This window comes from Rutidosis leptorrhynchoides, chromosome 6 (assembly GCF_046630445.1).
Source record: "Rutidosis leptorrhynchoides isolate AG116_Rl617_1_P2 chromosome 6, CSIRO_AGI_Rlap_v1, whole genome shotgun sequence".
Lineage (NCBI taxonomy): Eukaryota > Viridiplantae > Streptophyta > Magnoliopsida > Asterales > Asteraceae > Rutidosis > Rutidosis leptorrhynchoides.
Genome location: NC_092338.1, coordinates 285,279,947 through 285,302,574, shown reverse-complemented (window position 1 = coordinate 285,302,574; position 22,628 = coordinate 285,279,947). Strand labels below are relative to the sequence as shown.

General features: G+C 36.3%; 2 protein-coding genes across 2 annotated transcripts; both read left to right on the top strand.

Moving 5' to 3' along the window:
* Positions 1 to 18,293: 18,293 nt before the first annotated feature.
* On the top strand, positions 18,294 to 18,950 carry LOC139854531 (uncharacterized). Its single transcript, XM_071843832.1, has one exon. The coding sequence runs from the start codon at positions 18,294 to 18,296 to the stop codon at positions 18,948 to 18,950; it is 657 nt and encodes a 218-aa protein (XP_071699933.1).
* Positions 18,951 to 18,974: 24 nt separating this feature from the next.
* Positions 18,975 to 21,560, top strand: LOC139854530 (uncharacterized). The gene is made up of 5 exons (XM_071843831.1): positions 18,975 to 19,035; positions 19,399 to 19,533; positions 19,771 to 19,942; positions 20,100 to 20,505; positions 21,078 to 21,560. Exons 1-5 carry the CDS (start codon positions 18,975 to 18,977, stop codon positions 21,558 to 21,560), a joined length of 1,257 nt encoding a protein of 418 aa, XP_071699932.1.
* Positions 21,561 to 22,628: the final 1,068 nt, after the last annotated feature.

Sequence of the window (22,628 nt, the reverse complement as noted above, 5' to 3'; positions counted from 1 at the left end):
GGATCTAGATTGGTTTTCTTAAAGGTCCTGTAAACCTGCATCTCTTCTTCTGCAAACAGGCAACATACCAAGCAAGCAGAAACATATATAAGAAAACATATATAAATCATGACAACATAACAAAGAATAGAATATATCAATAAACGTGCCTACCACGATCTTCCCAGCGCAGTACCTGTGTAAATCCAGCACGCCAATTGTCACTCATTTTACAGAGAACCAAAATAGCTTCATAATCATTATATGACCTTTGTGGAAATTTGAACGTCTTCAAGGTGTCAAGAATAAAATTTTCATCATCAGATAATGTGGTAGACTTGCTAACTCCTATAGTAGTTTTTCTCCAACCACGAACACATGCCCAGGCATCCTGAACAACTCTCTCATTAACAAAGAAGTAGGGATCTTTCTAATTCTTTAAAGAACATTCCTTCACCCCCAGTAAAAGCCTTATTCGGCTTACAGTCGAATGTATACCATCATTTGCTAACTAATCTAGTTCTAAATAATTCATGGAAAATATTCACATTGGGGGCTTCTCCTACAGAATTACAGTACATTTCAAAAAGAATAATTTTCTGTAAACCTAATGGATGAACTTGACTAAGCCCTATCCCATAGTGGGAAAGAATTTGTTGAAGAAAGGAAGAAAGAGGAATACGGAGGTTTCCTACAGTTAGTTGCAATTTATAGAGGGTAATCATCTTTTTCGGAGGTTTATTGGCCCTATCGCTAGGCAAAGGCACAATAGGATTCAACAGTCTAAGATATATGTGCTTCTTACATAACTGTTCTATATCGGCTTCAGTGATACTGGAAGGGATGGTGCTGACATCACGATTGTCTCTCTGAGAAGACGTGCTGCTGGATTCGGCCATGGTAGTATGAAAAATGAAAATTTAAACTGAAGAAAAGATGAACAATCACTGACCTTGTACTTCACGGATTGATAAATTAAATAAATTGCAAGATATCTTCACACCAAATAATCAGTTTTCGGAAAAGGAAAAAGGTAAAAGGCCGGGCTATTTATAGTCAAGCAAATGGATAATAAACGGATGAGATTGAGACACGTGTATGGGGCAGATCAATAGAGCAAACAATTTAAACTTTGAAAATAAATTAAAAAGATTTCGGGGGCAAATTCATAATTGATAAAATGACGTCAGAGCAGAAAATCAGACGGCTACCGCAGTTTTGTGTCTTCGAGGAAAAAGGCATCTTTTATTTTTAGTTTAATGACTTTATTTTTTACAAAAATAAAGACATTAAACTGGGGGGACTAAATGGTGTATCCTAGGAGATACACGCATAAAAACATCATTTTTATACAGAAAACTCGATCAAAGAGCACAAGAGATAACTAAATTTGGTGATTTTCAGCATTTGCCGCCCAGCATCTAGCAGGCTACCCATCATCAAGCGTAAGCCCTGCAGGCAGCTTCTATGCATAAGCCCTTTTACTCAGCGCATGAATGGCACGCAGCCACGTCAACACACACCACCAACATTCCGGATACTTCATGTAACATAACCATTCAGTGATTGACACGTGTATCTCGTGAATTTCGGACATTCTGTGCCTATAAATAGACGCCCTGGGTCACCACATTTCACATCATTCTGATCGGAACTTCAGTCAGAAAGAAGTACACTTTCTCTCTCACACAGTTCTTTCTCACTCTAAACATACATTAGCAGCTTAGCAGTAATACTCTAGACGGATCATTACAGATTGATCCACAGATCGATTGAGGCCACCCCACAGATCTTACATCTGTGTTCCGGGTCTGCAGAGATTAATTCTCGAGGGCAAACAACAAACAATAGTATACGCCACACACTGAGCAGCTAATTTTCTGCACTAGTACCTTACAGCCGCTATACGAAAAATCGTACTAACACGGATCAATTGTGAATGAATAAAGAGGGCAGAAATGTAACAGCCTAGCTTTGGGCCTAGTAGGTAATGACCTATTTACCCTTCTGTGCTAACATAGTGATTTTAATAATTATGTGTTTTATACTTATCGTGTATGGGATAATGTGCGTTTTGTGACAAGGGTCACAGAACATATTTCCTTTTGTGATTTGGACTTAAGATGAATAAGTTATTGAGGATTTTGTATTTCAGATAAATGATAAATACCCGTGTGTTATGGGGTGTGGGTTTTAAACCCTTTAATATATTTGTGACTTATCTCATTTGAGATATTTTTCCCAAACACACACCGACTCATTCTTCCTTTCTTTACTCAAACCCTAATTCTTCAAATAACTTGTAAACTCAAATCAGTCACATAATCTTATTTATTGTGTTCTACTGATCATTATAAGGTAAACCATGACTGATTTTATGATCTAAATCTCTTGCAAATTGAGTTTTTGTGTGGTCTTGATAAAAAGAGTATTTTGAAATCAAAAGTCAAGATTTGATGTTGTTTTGAGTGTCAAATTGATGGGTTTATAGCCTACACATAGTAGTGAATGATATATGGTCATTTGTAGTGTTAAAAATGAGTTTGGGAACTAGAATTGAGTGATTGAGTGAAAAACCCGTAAGTAACCTGCTGTTATAGTTGAAGAACACAACCGTACGGTTGAAGTTTGCAACCGCACGAATACATGATGCAACCGTACGGGTGCATGTGCAACTGTACGGGTGCAGTGGTGTTGTACAACCAGATTAATAACCTGCAACCATGATGATATCATGTGCAACCTCACGGTTACATGGTGTAACCATACGGATGCATGTGCAACCGTATAGTTGCATATCGGAACATGAATTGTTGTTTAATTGACGGTTTTCTAGTCGTTATGCTGTCCGTTTATAAACTAAGCACTATGATGCCATGACTGACTTGTGTATGTATGGATTCTCAGGTAATAAAGGAATGAAGAAGACTCAGTGATATAAGACAACTGAGTGCTTGTGCATCCCGGTGAGTGAGATTATCTTTATGGATGTGATTATAAAGTGACAAGTATAGTGATCTGTGCCATGCTTATAATTAGACTGTGTAATGAGTCTATGACCATTATTGTGACTATATGTGATTATGTGCACACCAGTGAATGTCGATGGTGAATTCTGATGTAAGAGGTCAATGCTATTTACCTTGTGTATTTAGGGTACTAGTATTGGGTCCAAGTGTTACTGATTATTGGTATAGTATGAATAACGAGTGCGTCATGTCTGGAAGACTATACTAGTGACTCAGTAGTGTAGACTATCGGTATATTTTAGCTTGATCAGCTATGGGTTGCCGGTCCTCTTGTGTATGGCTTTAAGTAATTAGTGACCAGTGCCTTTAAGCCGTGCTTGATGCTTGTAGTGATGTCCACCTAGATATTTCCATTCACTTAGCGTTATGCTAATTCTCCTACAGTGTTTTTCCCTGCGGGTATAAATTAGTAGCTTATGGTGGGTTTTGCAAGGCAAGTGCAGATGTTTGACACAGTGTATAACTCTGATGTTTTGTAATAATGTATATGGTCAAATGGTTTGTTTTAATAACGTAACACCTGTGATTTTATGTAATCATATAAGTATGTATTAATATATGATGTGTAAATCTTAAAGTCTTCCGCTGTGAGTTTTTAAAAAAATGCATGTGAAAAGTATGGTGTTACAAGTTGGTATCAGCGCCTAGGTTTGGCAGTAGGTGCACTTTGTAAGTGACTTACTCCCAAACTTATGAATGTGTCGTGCCAAGCATCCGAGTGGGGAATAAGTGAATGTAGAGATATGTGCCTAGGTGATTGTGCTTAGTGATAGGTGCTAATAGGTTATCAACTAAACTTTTGTAAGATGATTTGCTTGCAGACAGGTATGGCTGACCAGACCAGAAATAACGATGCCCCTGTAACTCCCGAACCCGGAATATTTAGAGTGCCATCAGTGGAACATAGTCCAGAAATTGATCCAGATGAATATGCTCATCAGCTAGAAAGTCAGTTACAGGAAACTCGAGAAAAGGTAAAGGAATTGGAGGCCCACATCAGGCATTCAACTGTGGTGTCTGAAGCTAATGATCCACCAATACCTCCAGGGTTTACTGGTACTCAGTATATATCTGGCCCATCGGGTAGTGCTTCTCAACCATTCCAGTCTCTACCCCAAGTTATACCTCAAGTGCCATATCAAACTTCCCAACAATACCAGTACCCTCTTCAATATCAGTACGCGATAACGAATCCATTTCAAACTCCTATGTTTCAGCAAGTGGTGAAGGAGAAGAAAAAGTGTACGTTCAAGCAGTTTATGGACTGCAAGCCCTATGAGTATTTGGGTCATCGTGATCCGATTGTGACCATGAATTGGTTAAGGGAAGTTGAACGGGCACTGAAATCCTGTCAATGTGAACCAGAATTTCGGGTAACTTATGTCAGCTGACTGTTAAAGAATCGAGCTATTGTTTGGTGGGATACAATAACCGCTCTATTGTCCGAAGAGCAACTCAATCATGTCACTTTGAAATAATTTGCTACAAAGGTCCAGGAGCAGTACTGCACTGCATTTGATATCAATCGATTGAAGCAAGAGTTCATGAAAATTACTGAAGATATGACAGTCGATGAAGCGTTTGAGTAGTTTATGGAAAAATTAAGGTTCGTGCATCAGTGGATACCTGACGAACAATACAGAGTGTAATGGTTTGTAGAAATTTTGTGACTTGAGTATCGCACGATTGCAAGACTTGCTACTACTTTGTCATAAGCGCATATGTTGGCAAAGATAACTGAAAGTGATATTAAGGCGGCCATAAGTGTGAAAACTGAAAGTGTGTCGCAAGTGAAACCAAAGGTAAGCCAGTCTAGCCAGCAATAAAAGAAATCAAGTCAGTTTAAGCCAAAAGGGCAATCTAGCCAGGGTGGGTCAGTGTCAAGCAGTCAGAAGACATGGTGTAGAACGTGTAAGTCTTCTCACATTGGGCAGTGCTCAACTTTAACGAAACGGTGTTTGCGTTGTGGTATAGTGGGACATGAGCCTCAAGATTGTTCATTTAAGAATAATGTGTGTTGGAACTATCATAAAGAGGGTCACAGATTCACAGAGTGTCCATGAAATATCCCGTTCTTATTGATTAAAAACGTTCCATATTAATTGATTTCGTTGCGAGGTTTTGACCTCTATATGAGACGTTTTTCAAAGACTGCATTCATTTTAAAACAAACCATAACCTTTATTTCATCAATAAAGGTTTAAAAAGCTTTACGTAGATTATCAAATAATGATAATCTAAAATATCCTGTTTACACACGACCATTACATAATGGTTTACAATACAAATATGTTACAACAAAATAAGTTTCTTGAATGCAGTTTTTACACAATATCATACGAGCATGGACTCCAAATCTCGTCCTTATTTAAGTATGCGACAGCGGAAGCTCTTAATAATCACCTGAGAATAAACATGCTTAAAATGTCAACAAAAATGTTGGTGAGTTATAGGTTTAACCTATATATATTAAATCATAATAATAGACCACAAAATTTCATATTTCAATACACATCCCATACATAGAGATAAAAATCATTCATATGGTGAACACCTGGTAACCGACATTAACAAGATGCATATATAAGAATATCCCCATCATTCCGGGACACCCTTCGGATATGATATAAATTTCGAAGTACTAAAGCATCCGGTACTTTGGATGGGGTTTGTTAGGCCCAATAGATCTATCTTTAGGATTTGCGTCAATTAGGGTGTCTGTTCCCTAATTCTTAGATTACCAGACTTAATAAAAAGGGGCATATTCGATTTCTATAGTTCAACCATAGAATGTAGTTTCACGTACTTGTGTCTATTTTGTAAATCATTTATAAAACCTGCATGTATTCTCATCCCAAAAATATTAGATTTTAAAAGTGGGACTATAACTCACTTTCACAGATTTTTACTTCGTCGAGAAGTAAGACTTGGCCACTGTTTGATTCACGAACCTATAACAATATATACATATATATCAAAGTATGTTCAAAATATATTTACAACACTTTTAATATATTTTGATGTTTTAAGTTTATTAAGTCAGCTGTCCTCGTTAGTAACCTACAACTAGTTGTCCACAGTTAGATATACAGAAATAAATCGATAAATATTATCCTGAATCAATCCACGACCCAGTGTATACGTATCTCAGTATTGATCACAACTCAAACTATACATATTTTGGAATCAACCTCAACCCTGTATAGCTAACTCCAACATTCACATATAGAGTGTCTATGGTTGTTCCGAAATATATATAGATGTGTCGACATGATAGGTCGAAACATTGTATACGTGTCTATGGTATCTCAAGATTACATAATATACAATACAAGTTGATTAAGTTATGGTTGGAATAGGTTTGTTACCAATTTTCACGTAGCTAAAATGAGAAAAATTATCCAATCTTGTTTTACCCATAACTTCTTCATTTTAAATCCGTTTTGAGTGAATCAAATTGCTATGGTTTCATATTGAACTCTATTTTATGAATCTAAACAGAAAATGTATAGGTTTATAGTCGGAAAAATAAGTTACAAGTCATTTTTGTAAAGGTAGTCATTTCAGTCGAAAGAACGACGTCTAGATGACCATTTTAGAAAACATACTTCCACTTTGAGTTTAACCATAATTTTTGGATATAGTTTCATGTTCATAATAAAAATCATTTTCTCAGAATAACAACTTTTAAATCAAAGTTTATCATAGTTTTTAATTAACTAACCCAAAACAGCCCGCGGTGTTACTACGACGGCGTAAATCGGGTTTTACGGTGTTTTTCGTGTTTCCAGGTTTTAAATCATTAAGTTAGCATATCATATAGATATAGAACATGTGTTTAGTTAATTTTAAAATTCAAGTTAGAAGGATTAACTTTTGTTTGTGAACAAGTTTAGAATTAACTAAACTATGTTCTAGTGATTACGAGTTTAAACCTTCGAATAAGATAGTTTTATATATATGAATCGAATGATGTTATGAACATCATTACTACCTCAAGTTTAGTAGGTAAACCTACTGGAAGTGACAAGAAATGATCTAGCTTCAAAGGATCTTGGATGGCTTGAAAGTTCTTGAAGTAGGATCATGACACAAAAACAAGTTCAAGTAAGATTTTTACTCGAATTAAGATAGTTTATAGTTATAGAAATTGAATCAAATTTTGAATATGAATATTACCTTGAATAAGAAAGATAACCTACTGTATATAACAAAGGTTTCTTGATCTTAGATGATTACTTGGAATGGATTAGAAAGCTTGGAAGTAAATTAGTAAACTTGAAGGGATTTTTGAAGTGTTCTTCCTATGATGATTATAGCTTGATTCTTGAAGTGATTTTTGATGAAGATGATGATTAACTACTGTAAAAATACGTTCATAATAGTGTGTGTGTGTTGAGAGAGAATTAGAAAGAGAATTGGAAGTGAAATGGAGTGAATGATGAGTGGTAATTGGTGAGTGGTGAGTGGGGTTAAAAGGAGTTCTAGTTAGTTGACTAGCTCATGGTAGAAGTTAAAATTGATTAGTCATACATGACATAATCAAGAGTGGAATCCCATGCTAGTTCCTATTGGTATATACCCATAGTAAGTACGTTTTGAAGCTGTGTATAATACGGGTAAGAATACGACTAGAATTCTTGATGAAAGAAAAGAATGGGAAAGTAACTGTAACCATTTTCGTTAAGTATGAGTGTTTTGATATATGTCTTGAAGTCTTCCAAAAGTATTTTAATACATCTAAATACACTACATGTATATACATTTTAACTGAGTCGTTAAGTCATCGTTAGTCGTTACATGTAAGTGTTGTTTTGAAACCTTTAAGTTAACGATCTCAATTAATGTTGTTAACCCATTGTTTATTATATCTAATGAGATGTTAAATTATTATATTATCATGATATTATGATATATTAATATATCTTAATATGATATATATACATTTAAATGTCGTTACAACGATAATCGTTACATATATGTCTCGTTTCGAAATCCTTAAGTTAGTAGTCTTGTTTATATGTATATAACTCATTGTTAATATACTTATGGAGATACTTACTTATCATAATCTCATGTTAACCATATGTATATCCATATATATATCGTCATGTCGTTTTTACAAGTTTTAAAGTTCGTGAATCGCCGGTCAACTTGGGTGGTCAATTGTCTATATGAAACATATTTCAATTAATCAAGTCTTAACAAGTTTGATTGCTTACCATGTTGGAAACATTTAATCATGTAAATATCAATCTCAATTAATATATATAAACATGGAAAAGTTCGGGTCACTACAGTACCTACCCGTTAAATAAATTTCGTCCCGAAATTTGAAGCTGTTGAAGGTGTTGACGAATCTTCTGGAAATAGATGCGGGTATTTCTTCTTCATCTAATCTTCACGCTCCCAGGTGAACTCGGGTCCTCTACGAGCATTCCATCGAACCTTAACAATTGGTATCTTGTTTTGCTTAAGTCTTTTAACCTCACGATCCATTATTTCAACGGGTTCTTCGATGAATTGAAGTTTTTCGTTGATTTGGATTTCATCTAACGGAATAGTGACATCTTCTTTAGCAAAACATTTCTTCAAATTCGAGACGTGGAAAGTGTTATGTACAGCCGCGAGTTGTTGAGGTAACTCAAGTCGGTAAGCTACTGGTCTGACACGATCAATAATCTTGAATGGTCCAATATACCTTGGATTTAATTTCCCTCATTTACCAAATCTAACAACGCCTTTCCAAGGTGCAACTTTAAGCATGACCATCCCTCCAATTTCAAATTCTATATCTTTTCTTTTAATGTCAGCGTAGCTCTTTTGTCGACTTTGGGCGGTTTTCAACCGTTGTTGAATTTGGATGATCTTCTCGGTAGTTTCTTATATAATCTCCGGACCCGTAATCTGTCTATCCCCCACTTCACTCCAACAAATCGGAGACCTGCACTTTCTACCATAAAGTGCTTCAAACAGCGCCATCTCAATGCTTGAATGGTAGCTGTTGTTGTAGGAAAATTCTGCTAACGGTAGATGTCGTTCCCAACTGTTTCCGAAATCAATAACACATGTTCGTAGCATGTCTTCAAGCGTTTGTATCGTCCTTTCGCTCTGCCCATCAGTTTGTGGATGATAGGCAGTACTCATGTCTAGACGAGTTCCTAATGCTTACTGTAATGTCTGCCAGAATCTTGAAATAAATCTGCCATCCCTATCAGAGATAATAGAGATTGGTATTCCATGTCTGGAGACGACTTCCTTCAAATACAGTCGTGCTAACTTCTCCATCTTGTCATCTTCTCTTATTGGTAGGAAGTGTGCTGATTTGGTAAGACGATCAACTATTACCCAAATAGTATCAAAACCACTTGCAGTCCTTGGCAATTTAGTGATGAAATCCATGGTAATGTTTTCCCATTTCCATTCCGGGATTTCGGGTTGTTGAAGTAGACCTGATGGTTTCTGATTCTCAGCTTTGACCTTAGAACACGTCAAACATTCTCCTACGTATTTAGCAACATCGACTTTCATACCCGGCCACCAAAAATGTTTCTTGAGATCCTTGTACATCTTCCCCGTTCCAGGATGTATTGAGTATCTGGTTTTATGAGCTTCTCTAAGTACCATTTCTCTCATATCTCCAAATTTTGGTACCCAAATCCTTTCAGCCCTATACCGGGTTCCGTCTTCCCGAATATTAAGATGCTTCTCCGATCCTTTGGGTATTTCATCCTTTAAATTTTCCTCTTTTAAAACTCCTTGTTGTGCCTCCTTTATTTGAGTAGTAATGTTATTATGAATCATTATATTCATAGATTTTACTCGAATGGGTTCTCTGTCCTTCCTGCTCAAGGCATCGGCTACCACATTTGCCTTTCCCGGGTGGTAACGAATCTCAAAGTCGTAATCATTCAATAATTCAATCCACCTACGCTGCCTCATATTCAGTTGTTTCTGATTAAATATGTGTTGAAGACTTTTATGGTCGGTATATATAATACTTTTGACCCCATATAAGTAGTGCCTCCAAGTCTTTAATGCAAAAACAACCGCGCCTAATTCCAAATCATGCGTCGTATAATTTTGTTCCTGAATCTTCAATTGTGTAGACGCATAAGCAATCACCTTCGTTCGTTGCATTAATACACAACCGAGACCTTGCTTTGATGCATCACAATAAATCACAAAATCATCATTCCCTTCAGGCAATGACAATATAGGTGCCGTAGTTAGCTTTTTATTCAATAACTGAAACGCTTTCTCTTGTTCATCATTCCATTCAAATTTCTTCCCTTTATGCATTAATGCAGTCAAGGGTTTTGCTATTCTGGAAAAGTCTTGGATGAACCTTCTGTAGTAACCAGCTAGTCCTAAAAACTGGCGTATGAGTTTCGGAGTTTTCGGGGTTTCCCACTTTTCAACAGTTTCTATCTTTGCCGGATCCACCTTAATACCTTCTTTGTTCACTATGTGACCGAGGAATTGAACTTCTTCCAACCAAAATGCACACTTTGAAAACTTAGCGTACAATTTTTCCTTCCTCAATACTTCTTACACCTTTCTCAAATGTTCACCGTGTTCTTGGTCATTCTTCGAGTAAATAAGTATGTCATCAATGAAAACAATGACAAACTTGTCAAGGAATGGTCCACACACTCGGTTCATAAGGTCCATGAACACAGCCGGTGCATTAGTTAAACCAAACGGCATGACCATAAACTTGTAATGACCATAACGTGTTCTGAAAGCAGTCTTTGGAATATCATCTTCTTTCACCCGCATTTGATGATACCCGGAACGTAAGTCAATCTTTGAATAAACAGATGAGCCTTGTAGTTGATCAAATAAGTCGTCGATTCTCGGTAGTGGGTAGCGGTTCTTGATGGTAAGTTTGTTCAACTCTCGGTAGTCGATACACAACCTGAATGTACCATCTTTCTTCTTGACAAACAAAACAGGAGCTCCCCACGGTGATGTGCTTGGTCGAATGAAACCACGCTCTAAAAGTTCTTGTAATTGGCTTTGCAGTTCTTTCATCTCGCTGGGTGCGAGTCTGTAAGGAGCACGAGCTATTGGTGCAGCTCCTGGTACAAGATCTATTTGAAATTCAACGGATCGATGTGGGGGTAATCCCGGTAATTCTTTCGGAAATACATCGGGAAATTCTTTTGCGATGGGAACATCATTGATGCTCTTTTCTTCAGTTTGTACTTTTTCGACATGTGCTAGAACAGCATAGCAACCTTTTCTTATTAGTTTTTGTGCCTTCAAATTACTAATAAGTTGTAGCTTCGTGTTGCCCTTTTCTCCGTACACCATTAAGGGTTTTCCTTTTTCTCGTATAATGCGAATTTCATTTTTGTAACAAACGATCTCTGCTTTCACTTCTTTCAACCAGTCCATACCGATTATCACATCAAAACTCCCTAACTCTACAGGTATCAAATCAATCTTAAATGTTTCGCTAACCAGTTTAATTTCTTGATTCCGACATATATTATCTGCTGAAATTAATTTACCATTTGCTAATTCGAGTAAAAATTTACTATCCAAAGGCGTCAATGGACAACTTAATTTAGCACAAAAATCCCTACTCATATAGCTTCTATCCGTACCCGAATCAAATAAAACGTAAGCAGATTTATTGTCAATAAGAAACGTACCCGTAACAAGCTCCGGGTCTTCCTGTACCTCTGCCGCATTAATATTGAAAACTCTTCCGCGGCCTTGTCCATTCGTGTTCTCCTGGTTCGGGCAATTTCTAATAATGTGGCCCGGTTTTCCACATTTATAACTAACTACATTGGCATAACTTGCTCCGACACTACTTCCTCCGCCATTACTCGTTCCGACACCATTTGTTCCTTTCGTTCTATTAACCCCTGGTCCATAGACCTCACACTTCGCCGCGCTATGACCATTTCTTTTACACTTGTTGCAAAATTTGGTGCAGAACCCCGAGTGATACTTTTCACACCTTTGGCATAGCTGCTTCTGATTGTTGTTTTTGTTGCGGTTATTGTTGTTGTTGGGATGATTGTTGTAGTTGCTGTTGTTGTTGTTGTTGTTGTTGTTGTTGTTGTTGTTGTTGGGCCGTTTGTTGTAGTTGCGATTGATGTTGCGATTGTTGGAATAATTGTTGCGATTATTGTTGTAATTACTGTTGTTGTTGTATTGGTGATTCTTATCACCGTTTTCCTCCCAATTTCTTTTGACTTGCTTCACATTGGCCTCTTCAGCAGTCTGTTCTTTAATTCTTTCTTCAATCTGGTTCACTAGTTTGTGAGCCATTCTACATGCCTGTTGTATGGAGGCGGGCTCATGTGAACTTATATCTTCTTGGATTCTTTCCGGTAATCCTTTCACAAACGCGTCGATCTTCTCTTCCTCATCTTCGAATGCTCCCGGACACAATAGGCACAATTCTGTGAATCGTCTTTCGTACGTGGTAATATCAAATCCTTGGGTTCGTAACCCTCTAAGTTCTGTCTTGAGCTTATTGACCTCGGTTCTGGGACGGTACTTCGCGTTCATCAAGTGCTTGAATACTGACCACGGTAGTGCGTACGCATCGTCTTGTCCCACTTGCTCTAGATAGGTATTCCACCATGTTAACGCAGAACCTGTGAAGGTATGCGTAGCGTACTTCACTTTGTCCTCTTCAGTACACTTACCTATGGCAAACACCGATTCGACCTTCTCGGTCCACCGTTTCAATCCGATCGGTCCTTCGGTTCCATCAAATTCCAAAGGTTTGCAGGCAGTGAATTCTTTGTAGGTGCATCCTACACGATTTCCTGTACTGCTAGATCCAAGGTTATTGTTGGTATGTAGCGCAGCCTGTACTGCGGCTATGTTTGAAGCTAGAAAAGTACGGAATTCCTCTTCATTCATATTCACGGTGTGTCGAGTAGTCGGTGCCATTTCCTTCAAAATAGTCAAATGGAACAAGTTAATCATACAGAATATTAAGAGTAGTTAATAGTATTTCGTAGCATAATGTGAACTCATTTATAAAATCTTTTTCTTCATATTAGCGTTTTATAAGTTTAAATTCGGGTAGTACCTACCCGTTAAGTTCATACTTAGTAGCTAATATACAATTCAACTACTACAATTCTATATGAAAAACTGATTATAATAATATTTCGCGTTCAAACTTTTACACAATATTTTACAAACTTACAATACCGCTTATTTTACATATAGCATGAAATATAGCACACAATAAATTTGATACAAGATGGTTGTGAAGATAATTCTAGCTAGTACACAAGTCGTTCAGCAAAGGCAATAAAGATACGTAATTCATACGTCCAGAAACAAGTCATGCATTCTGGTTTTACTAGGATTACTTCCCATCCTTGGTCTTGTGGAACATAACCGTTATGGCCGTTGATAAGACAGCGTGTTGTAACGTCGTCAAAGGGACGAGGGTTACGTAATGTCTAACAGTCCCGTAACAATCTAAAAACCTCATTTCTTACCCCAATTACCGACTCCGTCACTTGTGGGAATGTTTTGTTTAATAGTTGTAGCCCGATGTTCTTGTTCTCACTTTGGTGAGAAGCGAACATTACTAATCCGTAAGCATAACATGCTTCTTTATGTTGCATGTTAGCCGCTTTTTCTAAATCACGAAGTCCAATATTCGGATATATTGAGTCAAAATAATTTCTTAACCCATTGCGTAAAATAGCATTTGGGTTCCCCGCAATATATGCGTCAAAGTAAACACATCGTAACTTATGGATTTCCCAATGTGATATCCCCCATCTTTCGAACGAAAGTCTTTTATAAACCAAGGCATTCTTGGAATGTTCTTCGAATGTCTTACAAACTGATCTCGCCTTAAATAGTTGTGCCGAAGAATTCTGACCGACTCTAGACAAGATTTCATCAATCATGTCTCCGGGTAGGTCTCTTAAAATATTGGGTTGTCTATCCATTTTGTGTTTTTATACTGTAAAATAGACAAGAGTTAGATTCATAAAAAAAATACTTATTAATACAAGTAATTTTTACATATATCATAAAGCATAAGCACACTATATTACTTATATTACACCACACGAATACAACTATCTTATTCCGACTCGCTTGTTTCTTCTTCTTCGGTTTTGGTTCGTTTTGCCAAGTTTCTAGGGATATATGATGTTCCCCTAATACGAGTCGTCGTTATCCACATTGGTTTAGAAAAACCTGGTGGTTTAGAGGTTCCCGGGTCATTGTTACAACTTAAGGACTTCGGGGGTTGACGATAGATATAAAGTTCATCGGGGTTGGAATTAGATTTCTCTATTTTTATGCCCTTTCCCTTATTATTTTCTTTTGCCTTTTTAAATTCAGTTGGGGTAATTTCTATAACATCATCGGAATTCTCATCGGAATCCGATTCATCGGAGAATTGGTAATCCTCCCAATATTTTGCTTCCTTGGTGGAAACACCATTGACCATAATTAACCTTGGTCGGTTGGTTGAGAATTTTCTTTTTCTTAACTGTTTTATTATTTCCCCCACTGGTTCTATTTCTTCATCCGGTTTCGATTCTTCTTCCGGTTCCGATTCTTCTTCCGGTTCCGACCCTTCTTCCGGTTCCTCTTCGGGAACTTCTGAATCAGTCCACGAATCATTCCAATTTACATTTGACTCTTCATTATTATTAGGTGAGTCAATGGGACTTGTTCTAGAGGTAGACATCTATCACATAATATCAAACGCGTTAAGAGATTAATATATCACATAATATTCACATGTTAAAAATATATAGTTTCCAACAAAATTTGTTAAGCAATCATTTTTCAAGTAAACACGGTCGAAGTCCAGACTCACTAATGCATCTTAACAAACTAGATAAGACACACTAATGCAAAATTCTGGTTCTCTAAGATACCAACTGAAATGTCCCGTTCTTATTGATTAAAAACGTTCCATATTAATTGATTTCGTTGCGAGGTTTTGACCTCTATATGAGACGTTTTTCAAAGACTGTATTCATTTTAAAACAAACCATAACCTTTATTTCATCAATAAAGGTTTAAAAAGCTTTACGTAGATTATCAAATAATGATAATCTAAAATATCCTGTTTACACACGACCATTACATAATGGTTTACAATACAAATATGTTACAACAAAATAAGTTTCTTGAATGCAGTTTTTACACAATATCATACGAGCATGGACTTCAAATCTCATCCTTATTTAAGTATGCGACAGCGGAAGCTCTTAATAATCACCTGAGAATAAACATGCTTAAAACGTCAACAAAAATGTTGGTGAGTTATAGGTTTAACCTATATATATCAAATCATAATAATAGACCACAAGATTTCATATTTCAATACACATCCCATACATAGAGATAAAAATCATTCATATGGTGAACACCTGGTAACCGACATTAACAAGATGTATATATAAGAATATCCCCATCATTCCGAGACACCCTTCGGATATGATATAAATTTCGAAGTACTAAAGCATCCGGTACTTTGGATGGGGTTTGTTAGGCCCAATAGATCTATCTTTAGGATTCGCGACAATTAGGGTGTCTGTTCCCTAATTCTTAGATTAACAGACTTAATAAAAAGGGGCATATTCGATTTCGATAATTCAACCATAGAATGTAGTTTCACGTACTTGTGTCTATTTTGTAAATCATTTATAAAACCTGCATGTATTCTCATCCCAAAAATATTAGATTTTAAAAGTGGGACTATAACTCACTTTCACAGATTTTTACTTCGTCGAGAAGTAAGACTTGGCCACTGGTTGATTCACGAACCTATAACAATATATACATATATCAAAGTATGTTCAAAATATATTTACAACACTTTTAATATATTTTGATGTTTTAAGTTTATTAAGTCAGCTGTCCTCGTTAGTAACCTACAACTAGTTGTCCACAGTTAGATATACATAAATAAATCGATAAATATTATCTTGAATCAATCCACGACCCAGTGTATACGTATCTCAGTATTGATCACAACTCAAACTATACTTATTTTGGAATCAACCTCAACCCTGTATAGCTAACTCCAACATTCACATATAGAGTGTCTATGGTTGTTCCGAATTATATATAGATGTGTCGACATGATAGGTCGAAACATTATATACGTGTCTATGGTATCTCAAGATTACATAATATACAATACAAGTTGATTAAGTTATGGTTGGAATAGATTTGTTACCAATTTTCACGTAGCTAAAATGAGAAAAATTATCCAATCTTGTTTTACCCATAACTTCTTCATTTTAAATCCGTTTTGAGTGAATCAAATTGCTATGGTTTCATATTGAACTCTATTTTATGAATCTAAACAGAAAAAGTATAGGTTTATAGTCGGAAAAATTAGTTACAAGTCATTTTTGTAAAGGTAGTCATTTCAGTCGAAAGAACGACGTCTAGATGACCATTTTAGAAAACATACTTCCACTTTGAGTTTAACCATAATTTTTGGATATAGTTTCATGTTCATAATAAAAATCATTTTCTCAGAATAACAACTTTTAAATCAAAGTTTATCATAGTTTTTAATTAACTAACCCAAAACAGCCCGCGGTGTTACTACGACGGCGTAAATCCGGTTTTACGGTGTTTTTCGTGTTTCCAGGTTTTAAATCATTAAGTTAGCATATCATATAGATATAGAACATGTGTTTAGTTAATTTTAAAAGTCAAGTTAGAAGGATTAACTTTTGTTTGCGAACAAGTTTAGAATTAATTAAACTATGTTCTAGTGATTACGAGTTTAAACCTTCGAATAAGATAGTTTTATATATATGAATCGAATGATGTTATGAACATCATTACTACCTCAAGTTTAGTAGGTAAACCTACTGGAAGTGACAAGAAATGATCTAGCTTTAAAGGATCTTGGATGGCTTGAAAGTTCTTGAAGTAGGATCATGACACAAAAACAAGTTCAAGTAAGATTTTTACTCGAATTAAGATAGTTTATAGTTATAGAAATTGAATCAAAGTTTGAATATGAATATTACCTTGAATAAGAAAGATAACCTACTATATATAACAAAGGTTTCTTGATCTTAGATGATTACTTGGAATGGATTAGAAAGCTTGGAAGTAAATTAGTAAACTTGAAGGGATTTTTGAAGTGTTCTTGAAGTGTCCTTCCTATGATGATTATAGCTTGATTCTTGAAGTGATTTTTGATGAAGATGATGATTAACTACTGGAAAAATACGTTCATAATAGTGTGTGTGTGTGTTGAGAGAGAATTAGAAAGAGAATTGGAAGTGAAATGGAGTGAATGATGAGTGGTAATTGGTGAGTGGTGAGTGGGGTTGAAAGGAGTTCTAGTTAGTTGACTAGCTCATGGTAGAAGTTAAAATTGATTAGTCATACATGACATAATCAAGAGTGGAATCCCACGCTAGTTCCTATTGGTATATACCCATAGTAAGTACGTTTTGAAGCTGTGTATAATACGGGTAAGAATACGACTAGAATTCTTGATGAAAGAAAAGAATGGGAAAGTAACTGTAACCATTTTCGTTAAGTATGAGTGTTTTGATATATGTCTTGAAGTCTTCCAAAAGTATTTTAATACATCTAAATACACTACATGTATATACATTTTAACTGAGTCGTTAAGTCATCGTTAGTCGTTACATGTAAGTGTTGTTTTGAAACCTTTAAGTTAACGATCTCAATTAATGTTGTTAACCCATTGTTTATTATATCTAATGAGATGTTAAATTATTATATTATCATGATATTATGATATATTAATATATCTTAATATGATATATATACATTTAAATGTCGTTACAACGATAATCGTTACATATATGTCTCGTTTCGAAATCCTTAAGTTAGTAGTCTTGTTTATATGTATATAACTCATTGTTAATATACTTATGGAGATACTTACTTATCATAATCTCATGTTAACCATATGTATATCCATATATATATCGTCATGTCTATTTTACAAGTTTTAACGTTCGTGAATCGCCGGTCAACTTGGGTGGTCAATTGTCTATATGAAACATATTTCAATTAATCAAGTCTTAACAAGTTTGATTGCTTACCATGTTGGAAACATTTAATCATGTAAATATCAATCTCAATTAATATATATAAACATGGAAAAGTTCGGGTCACTACAGTCCAACTGTAAGAAAGAGTTATTCCGGGGTGGGGTTCGGGTCAGGGGTACGTGCTGTGTCAGCTGGGGGATCATCTGCTTCCTCTGTAGGGCAGAAGCGCAAGAATCCTCCACCACCTGAAGCTAGAGCCTTTTAGATGTCAGTAGATGCTGCTACTGCTACTGACTATGCAATCACTGGTATGTTCTTAGTAAATTCTGTGCTGGCTAGTGTATTATTTGACTGTAGAGCAAATCGCTCGTTTGTGTCAACTACATTTTGTGCTAAGTTAAATGTGCCTGTTAGTGTAATAAATGAACCCTTAAGTGTTAAAGTGGGTGACAGTAGAACTGTTCCAGTCACAAAGTTTGTGTCTGGAATTGCTATTGACATAGAGGGTAGTCTTTTCCCTATGACTTGTTTAGTGATGCCTATACCAAGCTTTGATGTAATGTTAGGCATGAATTGGCTTAGTGACCATAAGGCCGATATTAAGTGCGATAGGAAAGTTATCTATTTCTTGGTGGCCGGTGGAAAACGGGTAGTGGCTCGTGGTGATCGTAGCGGGTTCCGTTGTCCATTATTGTCAATGATGAAAGCTCATAAATCTTTGGCTAAGGGATGTGACTCTTTCTTAGCTTATGTGATCGATGTAAAAAAGGAAAAGAAAGTAGTGTTCGATATGCTGGTGGTGTCTGAATATCTAGAAGTGTTCCCAGATGAATTGCGAGGCTTACCGCCAATCAGGGAAGTTGAATATAAGATCGAGTTAGTGCCAGGGGCTACGCCAGTTGCCAAAGCTCTGTATAGATGAGATCTTTCAGAAATTCATGAAATGATGTCCCAAATTCAAGAACTATTGGACCGCGGGTTCATTCGTCCTAGTTCTTCATCGTGGGGTGCACCAGTGTTATTCGTGAAAAAGAAAGATGGTACGCTCCGAATGTGTATAGATTATTGTGAACTAAATAAATGAACAGTGAAGAATAAGTATCCGCTTCCGAGGATAGATGACTTATTTGATCAGCTTCAAGGAGCTTCATTCTTTTCGAAAATAGATCTACGTTCGGGATATCACCAGGTTCGTGTTGCTGAATCTGACATTCCTAAGATTGCATTTCGTACTCGTTATGGTCATTATGAGTTCTTAGTGATGCCGTTTGGGTTAACCAACGCTCCAGCAATTTTCATGGATCTTATGAATAGGGTGTGTAAACCGTTTTAGGATAAATTTGTTATCGTGTTCATTGATGACATTTTAGTGTACTCCAAAACTGAATCCGAGCATGCTGAGCATTTAAGACAAGTGTTGGAACTTTTGAAACGTGAACAATTGTATGCAAAGTTTTCCAAGTGTGAGTTCTGGTTACGTGTGGGTCATATTATCTATGCAGAAGGTATAAAAGTGGATCCGTCTAAAATTGAAGCTGTAATGAATTGGAATTCACCAAAGAATCTGACAGAAATCAAGAGTTTTCTAGGATTGGCCGGTTACTACCGACGATTTATTAAAGATTTTTCAAAGATTGCAAGTACTTTGACAAAGTTAACGAGAAAGGATGTGTCTTTTCAGTGGGGTAATGAATAGAAAACTGCGTTTCAGACTTTGAAAAGTTTGTTGTGTCAAGCACCAGTGTTAACCTTACCTGAGGGATCCGACGACTTCATTGTGTATTGCAACGCGTCTTTATCTGGTTTGGGCTATGAATTAATGCAAAGAGATCGTGTAATTGTGTATGCGTCTCGACAGTTAAAACCAAGTGAAAAGAATTACCCAACACACGACTTAGAAATGGCTGCAGTATTGTTTGCATTAAAGTTGTGGAGGCATTATCTTTATGGTAAGCATTTTGTTATCTGCACCGATCATAAAAGTTTATAGTATATCTTTTTCGTAGAAAGAGATGAATATGCGCCAGAGACGGTGGTAAGAACTAATTAAGGATTACGACTGTGAGATCAGATATCATCCTGGAAAGGTAAACGTTGTGGCTGATGCGTTAAGTCGTAAGAAATCTGCTGACAATGTAAAGTTTATGCGAATTGAGATTGTGTCTGATTTAGTGGATCGACTAAATATAACTCAACTCGAAGCATTACAAGACGAACATTTGAAATATGAGTTAATGGTGAAAAGAAAAGCAGAATTAATGAAGGATTCTCGAGGATTAAAGACTTATCGTGAACGAGTTTGGGTGTCGTTACTTAGAAGATTGAGGGATTTAATATTAAATGTAGCACATAAATCAAGATTATTTGTGCATCCCGGTAGTACAAAAATGTACCATGATCTGAAAGTGTTATATTGGTGGCCAACTATGAAAGCAGACATCGAGCAATACGTGGAACAGTGTCATAATTGCGCCCAAGTGAAAGCAGAACACCGGAAACCATATGGGTGTTTGCTTCAATTAGAGATTCCAGAATGGAAATGGGAACATATCAACATGGATTTTGTGACAAAACTACCCAGAACCCAGAAAGGAAATGATATGATTTTGGTAATAGTGGACCGGTTAACCAAAAGCGCACATTTTCTAGCTACTAGTGAAACAGCTTCGTTGACCAAATTAGCTCAGTTGTACCTGAATGAAATAGTATTGCGACATGGGATATCGTTGTCTATTATGTCAGATAGAGATTCCCGAATTGTGTCTAGTTTCTGGAATAGTCTACAAGAAAATTTGGGTACTCATGTCAACCTTAGTACAGCCTATCATCCTCAGATGACGGTCAAAGTGAACGAACTATTCAGACTTTAGAGGATATGTTAAGGGCTCGTGTGTTAGAATATGGTGGATTGTGGGATTATCATCTGCCATTGGTCGAATTTGCGTACAACAACTCCTATCATTCGAGTATAGGCATGCCGCCATATGAAATGTTGTATGGTAGAAAGTGTAGAACTCCATTGTGTTGGTTGGAAGTAGGTGAAAAATAGTTTGCGGGTCCAAAAATTGTGCAACAAACTGCAGAAAAAGTTGCTATCGCACGTGAAAAGTTGAAAGTTGTTAGGGATCGACAAAAGATGTATGCCGATCCTTGTCGACGACCAGTGATGTTTACCGTGGGCGAACGTGTGTACTTAAAAGTGTCATCATGGAAAGGTGTAATTCGGTTTGGTAAACGAGGAAAACTAGCTCGAAGGTACATTGGTCCTTTTAGAATCTGTCAAGTGCTAAATGATCAAACCGTAGTGTTAGATCTTTCTTCGGAGTTAGCAGGTATTCATGATACATTCAATATCTGCTATATTCGTAAGTGTAAAGTAGACAACGAAAGTCAGATTCTTCCTCTACAAGATCCGAAAGTAGATTCTAGTAAGAAATTGGTAGAAGAACCAGTGAGAATCATCGACATAAAAGTGACTAAGTTGCGCAGGAAGCAGATTTCAATGGTGCTTGTGGAATGGAAGCATAGTTAAGGCACCAATCTGACGTGGGAGACTGAGGAGTTAATGACCTCTAGATACCCTCTTCTGTTTGACCGTGACCAGATTCCGCGGACGGAATCTTCTTAAGGGGGGTAGATTTGTAACAGCCTAACTTTTGAAATGTCCCGTTCATATAGATTATAGACGTTCCATATTAATTGATTTCGTCACGAGGTTTTGACCTCTATATGAGACGTTTTTCAAAGACTGCATTCAATTTTAAAACAACCATAACTTCTATTTTATCGATAAAGGTTTAAAAAAATATTACGTAGATTATCAAATAATGATAATCTAAAATATACCGTTTATACACGACCATTACATAATGGTTTACAATAAAAATATATTACATCGAAATAAGTTTCTTGAATGCAGTTTTTACACAATATCATACAAGCATGGACTCCAAATCCTGTCCTTATTTTAGTATGCAACAGCGGAAGCTCTTAATAATCACATGAGAATAAACATGCTTAAAACGTCAATAAAAAAGTTGGTGAGTTATAGGTTTAACCTATATATTATCAAATCATAATAATAGACCACAAGATTTAATTTTTATAACACATCTCATATCAGGCATTTCGCAAACTGCATAGAGATAAAAATCATTCATATGGTGAACACCTGGTAACCGACATTAACAAAATGCATATAGAATATCCCCATCATTCCCGGACACCCATCGGACATGATAAACTTGAAGTACTAAAGCATTCCAAAATTCCAGAATGGGGGTTGTTAGTTCCCGTAGATCTACCTTTAGGATTCGCGTCAATTAGGGGCCAGTTCCCTAATTCTTAGGCTACCAAGCTAAAAGGGGCATATTCGGTTTAATAATTCAACCATAAAATGTAGTTTCGATTACTTGTGTCAATTTCATAAAACCTTTATAAAACTGCATGTATTCTCATCCCAAAAATATCAGATTTTAAAAGTGGGAGTATAACTCACTTTCACAGATTTTTACTTCGTCGGGAAGTAAGACTTGGCCACTGGTCGATTCACGAACCTATAACAAATATGTACATATATATCAAAGTATGTTGAAAATAT